This window comes from Puntigrus tetrazona, unplaced genomic scaffold (assembly GCF_018831695.1).
Source record: "Puntigrus tetrazona isolate hp1 unplaced genomic scaffold, ASM1883169v1 S000000373, whole genome shotgun sequence".
Taxonomy (NCBI): Eukaryota; Metazoa; Chordata; class Actinopteri; order Cypriniformes; family Cyprinidae; genus Puntigrus; species Puntigrus tetrazona.
Window position 1 is genome coordinate 638,155 of NW_025048028.1, and position 17,791 is coordinate 655,945.

General features: G+C 38.3%; 3 protein-coding genes across 3 annotated transcripts in view; all 3 read left to right on the forward strand.

Moving 5' to 3' along the window:
• Positions 1–8,587, forward strand: part of LOC122333701 (seizure 6-like protein) — a 39,904-nt gene extending 31,317 nt beyond the window's left edge. The window contains exons 9-17 of the mRNA XM_043231400.1: positions 850–988; positions 1,233–1,429; positions 4,427–4,621; positions 4,742–4,933; positions 5,025–5,219; positions 6,090–6,125; positions 6,324–6,438; positions 6,713–6,818; positions 7,871–8,587. Of these exons, the coding sequence (XP_043087335.1) occupies positions 850–988; positions 1,233–1,429; positions 4,427–4,621; positions 4,742–4,933; positions 5,025–5,219; positions 6,090–6,125; positions 6,324–6,438; positions 6,713–6,818; positions 7,871–7,900 (1,205 nt within the window). The 3' untranslated portion in view covers positions 7,901–8,587. The remainder of the gene's footprint in view (positions 1–849; positions 989–1,232; positions 1,430–4,426; positions 4,622–4,741; positions 4,934–5,024; positions 5,220–6,089; positions 6,126–6,323; positions 6,439–6,712; positions 6,819–7,870) is intronic.
• A 444-nt stretch (positions 8,588–9,031) lies between these two features.
• tpst2 (tyrosylprotein sulfotransferase 2) lies at positions 9,032–13,513 on the forward strand. The gene is made up of 6 exons (XM_043231410.1): positions 9,032–9,382; positions 9,468–10,211; positions 11,167–11,484; positions 12,003–12,201; positions 12,315–12,365; positions 12,921–13,513. Exons 2-6 carry the CDS (start codon positions 9,718–9,720, stop codon positions 12,957–12,959), a joined length of 1,101 nt encoding a protein of 366 aa, XP_043087345.1. The 5' UTR covers positions 9,032–9,382; positions 9,468–9,717; the 3' UTR covers positions 12,960–13,513.
• A 278-nt stretch (positions 13,514–13,791) lies between these two features.
• On the forward strand, positions 13,792–16,051 carry ubc (ubiquitin C). Its single transcript, XM_043231525.1, has 2 exons — positions 13,792–13,907; positions 14,572–16,051. Exon 2 carries the CDS (start codon positions 14,579–14,581, stop codon positions 15,950–15,952), a length of 1,374 nt encoding a protein of 457 aa, XP_043087460.1. The 5' UTR covers positions 13,792–13,907; positions 14,572–14,578; the 3' UTR covers positions 15,953–16,051.
• The last annotated feature ends 1,740 nt before the right edge of the window (positions 16,052–17,791 follow it).

The following is a 17,791-nucleotide window of genomic DNA, read 5'->3' on the forward strand; positions in this document are numbered from 1 at the left end:
TCAAAGACTGTTAGAGGACAAATCTTACTGTGCTAATAGAATCGAATATGAAATATATAAAAAAAAATCTAAAACAATCTTTGTAATACATGAAAATAAAATGTATACATATATAGATAGCTAGATAGCTAGATAATTAGATATATGCAATTGTAGATATATTGTATGTATATTGCATTCATTAATTATAAAATATATTGCTGTGGTGTGTACAGTTAAGATTTTAAACTATATTTATTGTAATTACATACTCATTATTTCATCTAATATTGTAATTAACAAATAAAATGGCAATAAATAAAAATGTGACAGAAAAATCTGCATATAATTTATATTGCATATCATTTTTAGTTATTATTATGAAGTAAATTATAAAAAATTTACAGTGGAATTATATACATTTATATTAAACAAACTTTTGTATGCATAATAGTATTTTAAATAAGAAATTTTAAAAGTGCAGAAACCTATGTGTGTATGTATACTGTCTTTTATCATACTATAATATAATAAAATATTCAAATAAAATTATTCCATTTCTTTATTAAAATATAACCAGTATTTCATTTAATATTGAATATATATGTACTAAATAATTATTTTTAATATAATTATATTTAACATAACATTGGATAAGTAATTAAAACAAATATATTGATTAAAAAATAACAATTGTGTGTATATAACCTATGTTAATCAGTGTTATGTTAACTGTAATATTTAAGTATCTATATGCACAGTCTGCTAATGTGACATGACAGACTTTTGAGGTTTGTTTCTCTGAATGGTTCGACAGAAAACAGTGTACCAGAGAAATCAATGTGACACGTGTCTGTGGCCTCTCTGCAGCTCTCTGTGGCGGTGATCTGTCCGGCCCCAGCGGCGTTATCCTGTCCCCAAACTGGCCCGAATGGTACGGGGAGGGCGAGGACTGCAGCTGGAGGATTCACGTCGGCGAGGACAAGCGCGTCCTGCTGGACGTACAGCTGTAAGTCCTTCTGGAACATTCTGTTCTGAAAACAACAGCAAAGTCTGCTGGTTTGGCTGCTTCGCTGACTGAGCTGCTGCTGCTGCTGCTGCTGCTGGAATCGAGCGAAGCCCACAGACCTGCTGGATGCGATGACTCACCAAACCGCCTGAATGACTCGCTCATTTTCTCATTTCCTCCCACACACACCCCTCACCTCTCGCCCACTGTCTCTTTCTCTCTCTCTCTCTCTCTCTCTCATTAGCTTGAATCTCAGCGACAGTGATATGCTAACCATTTTGGATGGAGATGAGGTCACAACGCGTATATTGGGGCAGTTTGTTGGGGGAACCAGCCCGTTTAAGATGTCCTCCTCGACCCCTGACCTCACCATCACCTTCCACTCAGACCCAGCCGGCCTGGTCTTTGGGAAAGGAGAGGGTTTCATCATCAACTACATGGGTGAGGACACTCAAGCTAATTGCAACGCCGTTAAAGCGCATAAATTAGACTCCGTCTCTTGCATATTGCACGCAAAAATGGCAAGAGTGTTCTCAAAACCTGATTGTCTGGAACTGAAGAGTTCTTGTTTGCATAATAAGCAAGATGCCTTGGAGAACACTTAAATGCTTCATATTAGCTTGCCCATGAACGTCATATAAAACAACAAACAGTGGTTGGTCACTTGGGTGATTTTTGACGAGAAGAAACCAGATCAGTGTAATTTATACACCATTATAGTATTCATTATTTTAAATTAGCTTTTTTTTTTGGTTTTTGTTTGGTTTAGTAATTTCGAAAATTCATAATTTTTATTCGTTTTTTAATTATATTTCTGTATAGCTTTAATTAATTTGAATTTTTTTACTATTATTATCATTTCAGTTTATTTTATTTTTTATTTTATTTCGTTTTTTTAGTTTATTTCTTTTTTTCGATAAGTTAGAAGTGTTGCCAAGGCAAAGAACTCAAATAAAATAGACGTCAGTTTAAGTTGTAAAATTACTTAAAATAAAATATAAATGTTAGACGAAAACCTCAAATCCAAAAAACTTCGCTGAAGTACTAAAATTACTGAACTAAAAAAGAAAAGCTAGTTGAAAAACATAAATGGGGAAAAATGTAAACAAAAAACTGAAACGAAAACTAGAAATGTTGTGTAATTTAAGTAAGTGGTTTATATAAGCTGAAGTGCTAAAATTTACTAAATGTGAAATAAAAAAAAGTAGAACTATATGAAAATGAAAACAAGATAAAAATAACATTTTTAGTAAATTTAAAATATATAATATTTTCCAATATTTATATCATATATTCCAATATTTATATTTAATATAACTTAATTACTACCAAAGTTTTAGTTAACAATAAAAACACTGGAGCTGTAGTCAAAAGTGAGTTTGTCGCAGTATAAAGACACTAAACACAAAACGAGCTTTATGCACAAACTTTCAGTCTCGTATGAGTGTCACGAACACACAGAGAGAGTCTCAATGCAACTCTTTCTTTTTAAATTACTTCAACCGATCCATTATGTTCTCAAGTGGTCGACGTGCATTTCAATCAGTGCTTTTTTTTTTTTTTTTTTGCACAGACGCAACTATTTTCAGCTCCTGAAATCTCCCATCATCCTCTTCTCCTCCTTCTCTCCTGGCTGCCCTCATTCATTCACATTTAGTTTTGTCTCTATCCTCTCCCATAGGATACACACACACACACACACACACACGCACACAGATAAAGCACGTTAGCATGCAATCTCCAGTAATGGCTTGAACTAAAAAGACAGAGATACTCTTTTTATGTTCGTATAATGGTAGAGGATAAAGTTCCCAGCTGAATAAAGGTCACAGATGTGCTGTGAATTCACAATGGCGGTCGATTTGCTCTTGATCAAACTGAGTGCATGCGGAATCTAAAGAAACCCCCATTAGCTCAGCGTTAACATCCAGCTATGCTAGGAATAACTGATCCGTTGGAAAGCTCTTCTCAATGCCTTTTAAATAAAAAATTCATTTGCTCAGGCCTTTTGCATTTATTTATGATTTTTGCCAACTACAAGATCTGAAATCTTTTGAATAAAGAACCGAAAGTGTCAGAGCTGTGACCTAGCGGTTAGCGCTCATGCTCCTACACGCGTTCATGTGGGCGAAGCAAGTTCAGCTTGACTTTTTGATTCCCTAGAGGCCAAAATAATATAAAACTAGATTTTATGTTTCCTAAAAATGAGTGAGTGGTGCTCGCTTGTGCATAAGTCGCCTCCGAAATGCTAGGGTGTTGTGGGTGGTTACTAGGTAGTTACTTACTTGACTGAGTAAATAAAATCCACCCTCATGGTATATTATGGTCTATATGAGGAACATCTCAAAATTGTCCAGTCACTTAAAAGATATAACAACACCTTTTAAATCATGTTTTAGGTATGAGGGTGTGGGATATAAGCAGGAGGAAAAAAACTAAACATAAGTTTTATTTAACTTAAAAAAAAATTATTTCAATTATAATAAATTTTTTTGGGGGCCAGAAAATCTACATCTGCAAACTGTAGGGAGCCCTTTTATATTACTATAAGGTTACAATTAACAGCAGAGCCCAACTTAAATTAAATTTATATTCATTTTTAATTACAATAATCAACACTCAAATGAAAAAATGGCATTGCATCCAAATTAAAGTTTTTCTTTCCATAATATGCGTTTGTATTAAAACACACACATGCAGTATATACTTTTTACGTATTTACACGTAAATGCATTTATATTTATTTTCATATATTTGATATTATATAAAAATACATTTAGTATATAAACATCATATTTTTATTAAATATATACATGCGTTTGTATGTAAATATGCATAATGTACACATTATACACAAATATATTGTGAAGAAAAACATTTATTTTGGATGCAATTAATTGTTTGACAGCACTAAAATACAAACACATAGGGAGGGATATATATTAAAGAAAAATTATGTTTATATATTAAATATATTTCTGTATAATAACAAATATAAGAATATGAATATATAAATGTATAAACATAAATACTTTAGAAATATATATGTGTGTGTATTTATATAATAAATATACACAGTACACATACATATATGATGCATACCTATATAAAATAAACTAAAACTTTAATTTTGGATGCGATTAATCGCTTGACAGCACTAGTTAGTATACACCGATAGGTTGTACAAAACCCAAACACCTGCACGGAAAAGTTTGGTTTATATATATATATATATATATATATAAATATATATATATATATATATATATATATATATATATATATATATATATATATATATATATATATATATATATATATATATATATATATTTAAATGGAGGTGAAGTGTTTTGCTATTCTCCTGTATTTTCTTTCCTGTTAATATCCTAAAAATTCAATAAATGAGAGGTTGAATGATTTAGCTCCTTTTTACAGAGGTGTCACGCAACGACTCGTGTCCAGACCTCCCTGAGATCCAGAACGGCTGGAAGACCACTTCTCACGCGGCGCTGGTGCGTGGAGCTCGTATCACGTATCAGTGCGACCCGGGGTACGACCTGGTGGGCAGCGAGACCCTGACCTGTCAGGTGGACCTGAGCTGGAGCACGCAGCCTCCGTTCTGCGAGAAGAGTGAGTCAAGCACAGTCGGGTGTCTTTGCTAATTAGAGTGTGAGGAACTTTTACTTTCAGCAGATTCAGATCCCGTCGTCCTTCTCAGCCGTGTCTCCTTTGCTCGCTTCCCCTTATCAGTTATGTACTGCACGGACCCTGGACACGTGGAGCACTCCACGCGCACGCTGTCTGATCCCAAACTCTTGGTTGGCACCACTATCCAGTACAGCTGCATTCCCGGATACATGCTGCAGGGCGGCGCCACTCTCACGTGCTATGGTCGGGAACCCGGCACTCCTGTTTGGACGTCTCGCTTGCCTCACTGCGTGTGTGAGTTCCCACAAATGTTTTGTCCAAAATGTGTGAATTTAATGTTTTAGCTCCCGTTTAATTCATCTTGATTTAATTCCCTGCGTATTAGCGGAAGAGTCCGTCTCCTGTGAGAATCCTGGCCTTCCTGACAATGGCTACCAGATATTGTCTAAAAGGCTTTACTTACCGGGAGAGTCTCTAACCTTCATGTGCTACCAAGGCTATGAACTCATTGGTGAGATGGCCATCAAGTGCATTCTGGGAAATCCCTCTTTTTGGAGTGGTCCATTACCTCTTTGCAGAGGTAAGAATCATTTATGGTGTATAATAATGTAAATAAATTATGTATGTATGTATTTATTTTATACTATAATAATAATAATTATTATTATTATTATATTATTATATAATTATATATTATTGTTATTACACTTATTATACTTTTTTACTGTTCTTTTACTTCCCAACAATTACTGTCCTAATTGAGTTTCATGACAGATGTTTTCTTTTGTAATGTATTTAATGAATATACAAAGTGTGCATTTCTATATTTAAAAATATAATATTGTCTGCAAAAATAAAAATCTTCACTGCATTTATGTTATGCATCTTCTATAGATATTTTGTTTTCAAAGGTTGTTACATTCAAATTAGCATTCAAAGAATTAATATGCAAACATCAAATATAATCTAAGAATACTCAGAATATTTATCAAATGCCTATAATGCATTAGGTAGTAATAAATAGCTAAATAAATAAATATTGAATAAATAGAAAACAAAGTACAAATGTTTGGATTGCCATTTTGGGATCTCAGTTACTAAATGAAAAAAAAAAAAAAAAAAAAATATATATATATATATATATATATATATATATATATATATATATATATATATATATATGTGTGTGTGTGTGTGTGTGTGTGTGTATGTACATTATTTATATAATATGTATATATATATACTGTATATATATATATATATAATACTATTTTACATTATGTTATTATATATATATATATATATATATATATATATATATATATATGTATATATATATATATATATATATATATATATATATATATATATATATATATATATATATATATATATATTTAATGCTGAAGAATGATTGTATATATATTCATTTTTACCCAATTTATTTCAGCCAATCATGAATGCTCTAGCAATCATGCACTAGAGGGTAAGTTTTTAAGTCTTTTTAATGTACTAATTTAAGCAAATCTTATATTGTAAAGTGTCTACATTTTAATGTCAAAATCCACAAAAGTGCACTGTTACTGTATGAGTGAGATTATATATTTATGATGTTTGATAGTTGTAGAAGGTAATGCAGGTGGAAATGAATTATTAATGTATATCATCCTTGTTTCTTGTCTAGTGGCCGAGGCGGCGGCTGACTCATCCTTTGATGGGGGAAGTATGGCTCTAGCAATATTTATCCTGGTGCTGCTGGTGTCTGTTTTACTGGGAGGAGCCTACATCTACGTCACCAGGTGAGCCAAACAGACATCCAAGTGAGCACAGCTCTGTAGTATTTACTAACTGCACAACAGTAAAGAGCTGCCATGTTCACGGGCACTTATACATGTTCTGTTTCTGATATAATAGAAGCTACTTGTACTAATAAAACGTCGCTTAAAGCCACCGCTTGTGAAATGAGATTTCCTCATAAAGCACTTAATGGCTTGAAGCGTAATGATAAAACACCATGAACACCAGAACATGCGGAGCGCTTGAGCCTGTTAAACTCTCTGCTCTGTTCCTCAGGTGCCGTTATCATTCAAACCTGAGACTTCCTCTGATGTATCCGCATCCCTACAGCCAAATCACCGTGGAAACTGAGTTTGACAACCCTCTCTATGAGACTGGAGGGGTGAGAATCTCACAGAACACCCTAGCAACTGCCTATCAACTACTTAGCAACCACTCAGAACCACTACATTGCTGTGCTCGGGCAAACTTCCCAGAGCACCATAGCAACTGCATAGTAATCATCTAAAACATCTGAGCAACCACCTAGCAACAACTTTGTGCCACCGATTCAGAACACCCTAGTAACCACTTAGTAACTCCTAGCAACCAGCCAGAACCCCTTGGAAACTACATAGTGCCACTATGGAAATCACCAAGATTATAAAAGCAACTGAAAACATTTAAACCACCCTAGAGAGCACCTAGCAACCAGTCAATCACCTTGGCAACCACATAGCGCCACCTTGGAAACCACCCGGATCACCACAACAACTGAAAATACCCTAGCGGCCACCTAGTAATTCTCTAGTAGACACCTAAAACCTCTTGTAAACTACATAACCCCTTAAAACCTACATATTGACACCCTAGAAACCACCCAGATTAACAAAGCAAGTGAAAACATTTAAAACACCCCTAGAGAGCACCTAGCAACCAGCCAGAATGCCTTGGCAACCACATAACACAATCTTGGAAATCACGCTAATAAATGAAACACTAAAAATACCCTAGCAACCACCTAGTAATTGCCTAATCACAATCCAGAAACTTTCAAAACCACATAGCGCCAACCTGGAAACCACCCAGATCACCCTAACAACTGATAACACCCTAGCAACCACCTAGTAACTCTCCAGTAACCATGCAAAACCTTTTGTAAACTACATAGTGACACCCTGGAAACCACCCAGTTCTTCATAGCAGCTGAAAACACAAACAAAGCACAAAAGCAACTAGCCAGAGCCCCCTGGAAACCACCCAGATTACCATAGCAACTGAAAATACTTAACACATCCTAGCAACAACCTAGTAACCATCCTGAACCACATAACGAGGGCCTGGAAATCCCCCAGAACGCTCTAGTGACAGTTTTTTTTCACGATCACTCATTGGAAGATCCTCCATCATGCTAACACACACTCCATTTTCTTGTTTTTTTTTTTTATTATACAGGATACGAGAGAATATGAGGTGTCCATATGAAGAGGCCTACAGACACGTCCCGTACTGCTCCAGCGCTTACAGGAAGTGATGTAAATAGATCCTGTCAACTCCACTCTCCCCACCTCCCCAACCTCCAGGGACAGAGAGGGGCATGAAGGGAACAGGGCTGTGAAACAGGAAGTACCAGTGCACAGATCGTTCAGCCAGTGGACGTTACTGTGGTTTTACGATGCTTAACAGCCGGAGGTTCTCATTCTGCCATTCACAAACACCCGCGCGTGTGTGTGTATGGTGTGTGTGTGTGTGTGTGTGTGACATTACGTGCGAGTGGAGAATAACAAGTGAAGGGTTTGCACAGTGTTCTTTCGCCTCAATACCGTGACTTACGGGACAGTTTAACCCTGGAGTAAGCCCTTTGCTCCGATATAAAGGGGTGGTGGTGGCGCCGTCCTGTGTCTGTCTGTGGCCCGTCCTGCCTGCTGTCATTTTTAAGTCTTTGTACTTAGAGCAGTTTGTAGTGCAGGTTTTAAAGTAGTATTTTTCCCCCTGCAAGTGACGTCCTACTGCAGCAGAGAGCAGATGATGTATTTATTTTGAAGTATATGTGAAATGTTCTCTGCTGATCGATGAATACTTCATTTTGGAGATCAAGGAAAAAAAAAATGTAACTGATTTCTCTAAAGAAATGTGAAAAAATAAATAAATTCATTTAAATCTTTTCTAACACTGACGTGTCCTGGTTTATTTTATAAAGACGTGGAGCCCCAGACCTAATTAAAATTTTAAATAAAAGAAATGAATTGATAAAACAAATGCAACTTTTTAAAATGTACTTTTGTGTTTATTTTTCCGCATTTATTGTTTCCTTTTTTATTAATTTATTTATTTATATAACATTTACTGATAGTTCTGTGGCAAAATCTGTTCATTGGAAAGCAAAAACAATTCTTTAATATGAAGTTTTATCTCACAATTCATGAGAATTTACATGTTATATGTTTTTGTATATTTATTTTTGCTTGCAATTCTTCCATTTTTTCCCTCACAACTCTAAACTTTTATTTTTTATCTTTTTATTCAGTGACGGCTCTCCATAATCGAATGTGTTTCAGAAGCAAATGCAAATTTATACGAAACCATTTCCTTATGCGTATGTCAACAGCCTTGTGGAAACACGTGGCCTCATACTTGCATGCAAGAGTCACATTTACTACAGTGAAAGTTATTTATTTTTTGGTCCACCCATTTCCTTCGTTTGATTTATTGTCTTATGAAAATAATGGTGCGTCGAATGGCTGCGTCTGCTCATTTGTATACATGTCTTACCAAACCATCGAGCAGCCCCCGAGAGACACAGGAAAAGAAGAGGCCACTTGCTGTAGCTGTCAGGAAAGATCTGAACTGATAGCATGAACGTTTTTAAACTACGTTTACTTCCTCTTCGTGCATTCTGCCCATCTGACTCCACAGCCGAGCACTGAGCCTGGAGATTATGCAATGTTCACTGTTTGTGGCGTGAAGGTCAGTTATAAGTTTCTTTAATGAGTTGTGCTTATTGCAGCTCTTTCATATCACTTTATCAGTGCGATGTCTTTTTTTTTTTCAGCTCTACCTGCAGCCTGTATTTCCTGTGCATGTCATACGTGTGGCATCAGCCACTTTCACTTTTTTAATGTGCAAAAAAAAAAAAAGTTTTTAAAGAATGTTGCGTGATTCAAAGCTAAGATCTAATGAATCAAAAGACAGCCGTGCTTCCTGTAACCAGTTGTCTTGCATCAAGCATTTGCAGAAGTAGCCAACAGAGGAAGTGCAGTCACTTCTGTGTTTAAATTGAGTGTTTTTCACGTCTTGGCGTGATGAGGCTGTCAGTCAAACGGACAGCTTTACTCCTGCTAACTCTTTTCGGAGCTTGTGCGCTTACTACTCTATATCAAACCCTAACATGCCCCGGAAAGGTTCCCAGACCTCACACGGTGTCTATATTGGTTGGAAACTTGAACCAGACGCTGTACCGGTTTACCCCGAACACGCCGATGGTGTTTGTGGGAGGCGTTCCGCGATCAGGGACCACCTTGATGCGCGCCATGCTAGACGCCCACCCTGACATCCGCTGCGGGGAGGAGACGCGAGTGATCCCCAGGATACTGTCCCTGCGGCAGGGCTGGGGGAGGCAGACGGAGGAGCGCTGGGCGCTGGAGGACGAGGGAGTCAGTCAAGAGATGCTGGACGCAGCGACCGCAGCTTTTCTGCTGGAGGTCATCGCACGGCACGGGGAGCCTGCACCATTACTGTGCAATAAAGACCCCTTTACACTGAAGAGCGCCATTTATCTCTCACACATTTTCCCCAAGTAAGGTTTTTTGTTTTTATTTTATTATTTAAAAAGCTTTTCATAAAAACATCTCTAGAATGTTTCATCATTGGGGCCAAAACGGTTTATTAAGATAAAAATCTTGTTGCTGATACAATCTAAAATAGTTTTTTGTCTAATATAATCTAATGTTTTATTCTATCTTAAAAGCTCCCCAGAAAGATATTTGTAATATCATGAAAAATATGTTTACACTTAGTCATCACTGGGGCCAACATGCTGGAAAAATTCATCATTTTTTTTTCATTTATTGTATTTTACTTTATTTATTTATTTCTATATCTTAATAGGTTTTTTTTTTGTATTTTTAATAATGATAAATATATGTGACCCTGGACCGCCAAAACCATTGGTATATTTTTAGCAATAGCCAACAATACCTTGTATGGGTCAAAATTTGTCATTTTTTCTTTATGCAAAAAAAAAAAAGATATCATGTCATGACATCAGTCTTTCAACCATAATTTTACCAAAGTAAGAGAATACTTTTTTTGAATGAAGAAAACAAAAATAACATAGTCCTATCCTAACAATTAATGGAAAGAGAAAAGTGACCCTTATGAGCGGTTTTGTACTTCAGGGTCATATATATATATTCTGCTCGGTACTGTTCACAAGTTTGGGATTTCGGATGGATCATGTGATACGCTGAAGACAAGATGTTGAATATTTATCTTTGCATCACTGGAATAAACTAGATGTTAAAATATATTACAATACAAAACAGATATCTTCAGTTGTAGTAACACTGTTTTAAATGTATCTACTTCCACATAGATTTATAAGTGCATTCTTCTTCAGCTAAAAAAAGGAAGGCATTGTATTGTGCTGCATAAAGCAATGCCAAATCCAGATCCTTTTGATTTCTAGTTTCCTTCATGACATTTGAGTCATTCTGTCTCACTCCTCATGCCGTCACCATCTCTCCCTCCAGCTCTAAGTTTCTGCTAATGCTCAGAGACGGCCGGGCGTCTGTGCACTCCATGATCTCCAGACGAGTGACTATCGCTGGCTTCGACCTGTCCAGCTACAGGGACTGTCTGACTAAATGGAGCAATGCAATCGAAGCCATGCTCTCCCAGTGTATGGCGGTCGGCCGGAGGCGCTGTATGACCGTCCGCTATGAGGATCTGGTGCTGCAGCCACGAGCCACCATGCAGCGTGTGCTGCACTTTCTGAACTCACCTTGGCATGAAGGAGTGCTTCATCACGAGGAGGCCATCGGGCAGCCAGGAGGGGTATCACTGTCTCGGTAGGGCGAAAGTATATTTAAAGGAATAGTTTTAAAGGGACAGTTCGATTCTGTCATCGTTTACACACCCCCTGTATCGGTTTCTTTCTGCTTTCAAACCTAAGCAATTATATTTTGACGAATCTTGGTAGCCAAGCAGTTGATGGTATCCATTGACTTCCATAGTATTTTCTTGCATACTATATGGAAGTCAATGGGTACCATGAACTGGACATCTTGAGGGATATTAAATGATGACAGCATTTTCATTTTTTATGGGGTGAACTGTCCCTTTAATGCGTTGGGTTGCAGGCCTTTTATCGTTTCCTGATTCTCCTCACTTTTCAGTTGATGGTATCCATTGACTTCCATAGTATTTTCTTGCATACTATATGTAAATCAATGGGTACCGTGAACTGGACATCTTGAGGGATATTAAATGATGACAGCATTTTCATTTTGGGGTGAACTGTCCCTTTAATGGGTTGCAGGTCTTTTATCGTTTCCCGATTCTCCTCACTTTTCACTGTGTTTTTAAGTACCGAACGCTCCACGGATCAAGTAATCAAACCAGTTAACCTGGAAGCCCTCACACGCTGGGTAGGCCACATCCCAGCAGATGTCCAGAAGGACATGGAGAGCATCGCGCCAATGCTGCGCAGGCTGGGCTACAACCCCAACGCCAGTCCCCCAGATTATGGTCAACCAGATCCGGAAGTGATCAACAATACTCAAAGGGTATATTCGAAAAAAGAATATGACATACCATATCATTTTAATTCATTCAGTGCAGCTCAAGGATACAGTTACTAGAAATTCAGTCATAATTTCCAGTCGCCTGTCTTTTCTAGGTACTGCGAGGAGATTTTAAAACTCCCACAAGCCTGAAAAGAGGGCCACAAGTGAGTGCATGCATTAAGTTGTGTCATATGCAAAACTTGTTTTTACACAGTCTGTTACATGCCTTCTGTTATCAAAAGTTCGTATTTTGTTCAGCAATTTAAAAAGCCTTTGCTGAAAACCTCCTCCAACTGCTCGGGCTGCTGAGGTGTTCCATATGAGCTCCATGTTCTTCTATATCACACTATATGAGCAAATAAAAGCCTGGTTGAATTTGATACTCAACAATAAAGAGAATGGGCAGATTTTCTTCATATATTTTTATATGTTTGTCTAAAGTAGTTGACAAATAGGTGTTTTTAAAACATGTTAACACGAAATGTCATTGCACAAAAGGCAGAAGTTGGTTTAATAAATGTATTTATTTCAACTTGATCTGGTGTTATCAAATTGTATGACATTATACTTTCTGTGGGCGCTGTATACAGTCTTATACAGTGCCCACAGAAAATATACTGTCATCCAATTAGATACTATGATTAGGCTGCATAATTATGTGCTTACACATCGTTTTTTAACGAACTATATTCATTCTGAAAATATGAATTGTTTGACAGGTATCTCCAAAGTCAGTTTCTAAAGGAGGCAGAAACTGAAGACGGTTCTGCATTGATTGCCATATACGCTCCGGTTCAGCCTTGGATATTTCACCACCATTTTGTGCCATACACCACGAAGGCCCTTCACAAAAAACAGAGCAACCTGAGCAGAAAATAGGGCGCATTGTTATTATGCAATAGCTGTTACATGGGGTCTGATTTTGACATTGCCAGAACCCAATGTAATAATTAGGCAACTAAAACCTATTGTGCCAAAATGTTGTAACGCAATAGTTTATGTAAACAAACAAGCCTGGACATTAGCCTAAACACTGGACAAAGATCAACATTTTTACTTCCTGATGCTATCATAATATTGTTTACAGTGGACTTCCTGAACATTGCAGATTGTTATATCTTGTTTTGGGCGATGAGAAGAGTGTGACGTAGCGCTTGGTGTCGCACTAAATGCTGTTGCTATGTGCCTGCGTGCATTTTCTTGACCTAGATATTAAATTGAGCCATATTCTTTTCCTAGTGCCAACACGCCCCGTTTCCCCTCGTTTTTATTTTCAAAAGTGAGTTCTTTTAATAAAAAACATTCATACAAACTCGGCCACTGTGTTATTTTCGGTCCTTGTGGTGTATTTGTTTTTATCTCGAAACATTTGCCTGTGCAGTGCACCATATCACTCCGCTTGTCCTCAAACCCACACGAACACATATAATAAACATGTATATCTGTATTACGTCCACAAAACTAGTTTATAAAATGCGCCGTTGTATGTATTCGACATAACACATGTGCTGGTACTTGCCACAAAACCAGGTTTTCAAACTGAATGTCTAAAGTTGTTTAAATAGTGCATTGGGCGTAGCGGCGGAAGGATACAGCGCGTTCCGTATAAATAGCCGGAGCTTTTGTTTTGAGCCGTTAGATTCGCCCCGTGACGAGAGGAGAGAGACTCACGCATTCCGCACTCTTCCAGAAAAGAACATTTGTTTGTAAGTATGAAGTAAAATATACAAGAACGACGCCAGTTAGGTCGCTACTTAAAAACAACACGATTCTGTTTGAGTTTGAGCGTTTGTGGAACTGTATAAACGCGTATCATTGAATGGGCTAACTCGTTAGCTTTTAATGCTAGCCGGCCTGGTCGTTTCTGTGGAATAAATTCGTCCGTTTTTGTAGCTGAATGCGGATGAATATTAAAAGATCACACATTGGCGTGTTTTCTTTGTTTTTTGAGCCTTCGGTAATTTTGGCGGCGAACTATACCGTGAAACCGTCCGGTGAGGTCAATTAATCTGCGTATTTTCTTTCACCGACGGCTGCCAGCAGTCGACGCATCGTTAAACATTTACATGCTCAAAATAACTTATTAATTGTCACGCATCTGTCCTTTTTTACTTATTCGTTCCGTTGTTATTGTTTCTGGCCATTTTCTAAAGAAAACGTCGCCATTTTGTTTTCAATCGACCATTTTTTTTACGCCCTGCCTCACAGCTGTGTCAGCATTAGTGATGGCGTTTTCTGTTTTACCGTGTTTTGTTTTGCTTTCTTTTATGGCTAGGAAATTTCCAGAAAGTAACTTGTGTAACAATAGTAAATTGAGCTGTACTCGTCGTTTTACCGATGCAGCACACTGACGTTCATTTTTCTTTTTAGCGTAAAGATGCAGATCTTTGTGAAGACGCTGACTGGCAAGACCATTACTCTCGAGGTCGAGCCCAGCGACACCATTGAGAACGTGAAAGCTAAAATCCAAGACAAGGAAGGCATTCCTCCTGACCAGCAGCGTCTGATCTTTGCTGGCAAGCAGCTGGAAGATGGACGCACATTGTCCGACTACAACATCCAAAAGGAGTCCACCCTCCACCTGGTGCTCCGCCTCAGGGGAGGCATGCAGATCTTTGTGAAGACACTGACTGGCAAGACCATCACCCTTGAGGTCGAGCCCAGCGACACCATTGAGAACGTCAAGGCCAAGATCCAGGACAAGGAGGGCATTCCTCCTGATCAGCAGCGTCTGATCTTTGCTGGCAAGCAGCTGGAAGATGGACGCACCCTGTCTGACTACAACATCCAGAAAGAGTCCACCCTCCATCTGGTGCTCCGCCTCAGGGGAGGAATGCAGATCTTTGTGAAGACCTTGACTGGTAAAACCATTACTCTCGAGGTGGAACCAAGTGACACCATTGAGAACGTCAAGGCCAAGATCCAGGACAAGGAAGGCATTCCTCCTGATCAGCAGCGTCTGATCTTTGCTGGCAAGCAGCTGGAAGATGGACGCACATTGTCCGACTACAACATCCAGAAAGAGTCCACCCTCCATCTCGTCCTGCGTCTGAGAGGTGGTATGCAGATCTTTGTCAAGACGTTGACTGGCAAGACCATCACTTTGGAAGTGGAGCCTAGCGACACCATTGAGAACGTCAAGGCCAAGATTCAGGACAAGGAGGGCATTCCTCCTGATCAGCAGCGTCTGATCTTCGCTGGCAAGCAGCTGGAAGATGGACGCACCCTGTCTGACTACAACATCCAGAAGGAGTCCACCCTCCACCTGGTGCTCCGCCTCAGGGGAGGAATGCAGATCTTTGTGAAGACCTTGACTGGTAAAACCATCACCCTCGAGGTTGAGCCCAGCGACACCATTGAGAACGTCAAGGCCAAGATCCAGGACAAGGAGGGCATTCCTCCTGATCAGCAGCGTCTGATCTTTGCTGGCAAGCAGCTGGAAGATGGACGCACTCTCTCAGACTACAACATCCAGAAAGAGTCCACCCTCCATCTCGTCCTGCGTCTGAGAGGAGGCATGCAGATCTTCGTCAAGACGCTGACTGGGAAGACCATCACCCTCGAGGTCGAGCCCAGCGACACCATTGAGAACGTCAAGGCCAAGATCCAGGACAAGGAGGGCATTCCTCCTGACCAGCAGCGTCTGATCTTTGCTGGCAAGCAGCTGGAAGATGGACGCACCCTGTCTGACTACAACATCCAGAAGGAGTCCACCCTTCATCTCGTCCTGCGTCTCCGTGGGGGCAATTAATCTGCTCATTGTTTAATATATAAGTCTTGAAAGTTATAAGACCAATTCCAATTTCCTTTTGTTCCTCTTAATCATTGAATAAAGTTCTGGCATTCCTGATTCTCTCGTTTCCTGCCTCGTCTCTGAAATCGGTTACAATGATCCCTTAAACATGCGTTTTTAAAACTAAATATTTTATAAATGTCTTTACAGTCCTTTTATGGCCAGTCATTTAAAACTCTTTTGAAGTCCAATTTAATGTCTAAATGCTACCTTTCAACTCTTAAACTAGTCTGGTTGTAATGCTACATTCACAGACCTAGTTAAGTTAAATAATTGTGAAAGCAACATTTAAGCATGAATATAAAAAAATCTGGCATTTTTTAAATGATACTTTAACAGTCAAATAGCTTCTAGTCTGTTCTTGATTGCAGTTGCTTGAACAAGCCGCTAGATGTCAGCACAAGCTTGTCTAGAGGTTACAACTTTAACCTTTCAATTATTTTGTTTCACCCTTGAATCAGTAAATGCAGGCCCTTAGCTTTAGTCTCTTTCTGTTCCAAATAGACATTGACAGTCTGGGCTGCTTATTAAACAATGTAATGCCAACCATAGAGAAGCTGAAAATTGTTTTGCACAGGGTCAGGGTTTCTTTCTAGTTTACCTGATGGGATGTGGTTTGGCATAGATATCAAACATCTGCATTGTTTTGCCACATTTCAGTCAAGTTTATTTTTGCATCCTGGCGACCTTAAGTGTTTTTTTCACAAAAGCACAGCAGAGAATCCGTACTAATACTGTAGGAATCGGCCCAGCTGTGTCTAACAAAAATACTTGTGGGGTTTTCTAGAAACGTCACCGCACAAAACGATAAACAAGCCAAGAGCCAAAAACCTCAAACCTATATGAAGCGTGATGTTGGCCTATTACATGTGAAATATGACAGTTAAACATTTAATGAAGAGTTGCTAGAGGCGCTGTGAATACTTGTAATGTTTAAAATGTGAGATTCATCTGGTTTAACCTGCTGTGTTGAGATTAACAGACCTTTTAATGAAGATATTTAAACATCAGAGTGACTGGAATTAAACTATTTCTCAATTTAATAAGGTTACTTGAATAATTTCTGCTATGCCGCGGTGTCATGTGTTTTCTTTCATGCATTTCATGCAGATATATTTCTCTGCCTCAGCAAATAACATTAATAATTTGTGGCTTATCATATTTGTCATGCACTTAAAAGCCCCAAAAGTTTGAGGAGATTTTCTTGTTTCCAGTCTGAACTTAGTCACGGATCACATGAGTAGCCCCTTTAATAGCCTTTTTGTCACTTTGGAATGTCATATAAAATGTCAAACAGGGTGAAGGTTTTGTCTCTTTGTACATACACTCGAGGAAGAGTTCATTGAAGTACACTTTGCTCTGGCACTCCAAAAGAATCCTGTGCCATAAGCAACCGGTGGCCTACATGAAGCTCCTGATTGGTTTTAATAGTCTGACAGATTTGGATGCGTAATGTTGCTTTAACGAACCTACCAAAAGGCATTGATTGTTTCTATTACTTTAGGTGCAGTTTTAGCATTTACATTTAATCATTTTTACTCGGAGATCTGTGAAAAGCCATAGCAGATAAATCAAATTTAATTGTCTCTTTTTTTATTTGTCGAAGTGAAACAGCCACTCCGTCACCGTAGGCCCTAGATAAGCCGTCGTGTTACATACATGATTTGTCAGTGGCAAACAAAGATACAATACCACTTATCGTGTTCTTCCAGCAGCTCTGTTTAATCAGTTATCATGCTGCTTTAAAATAACATGCCATGTCTTTAATGACAGTTTAACAGTACAAAATAAATAGAG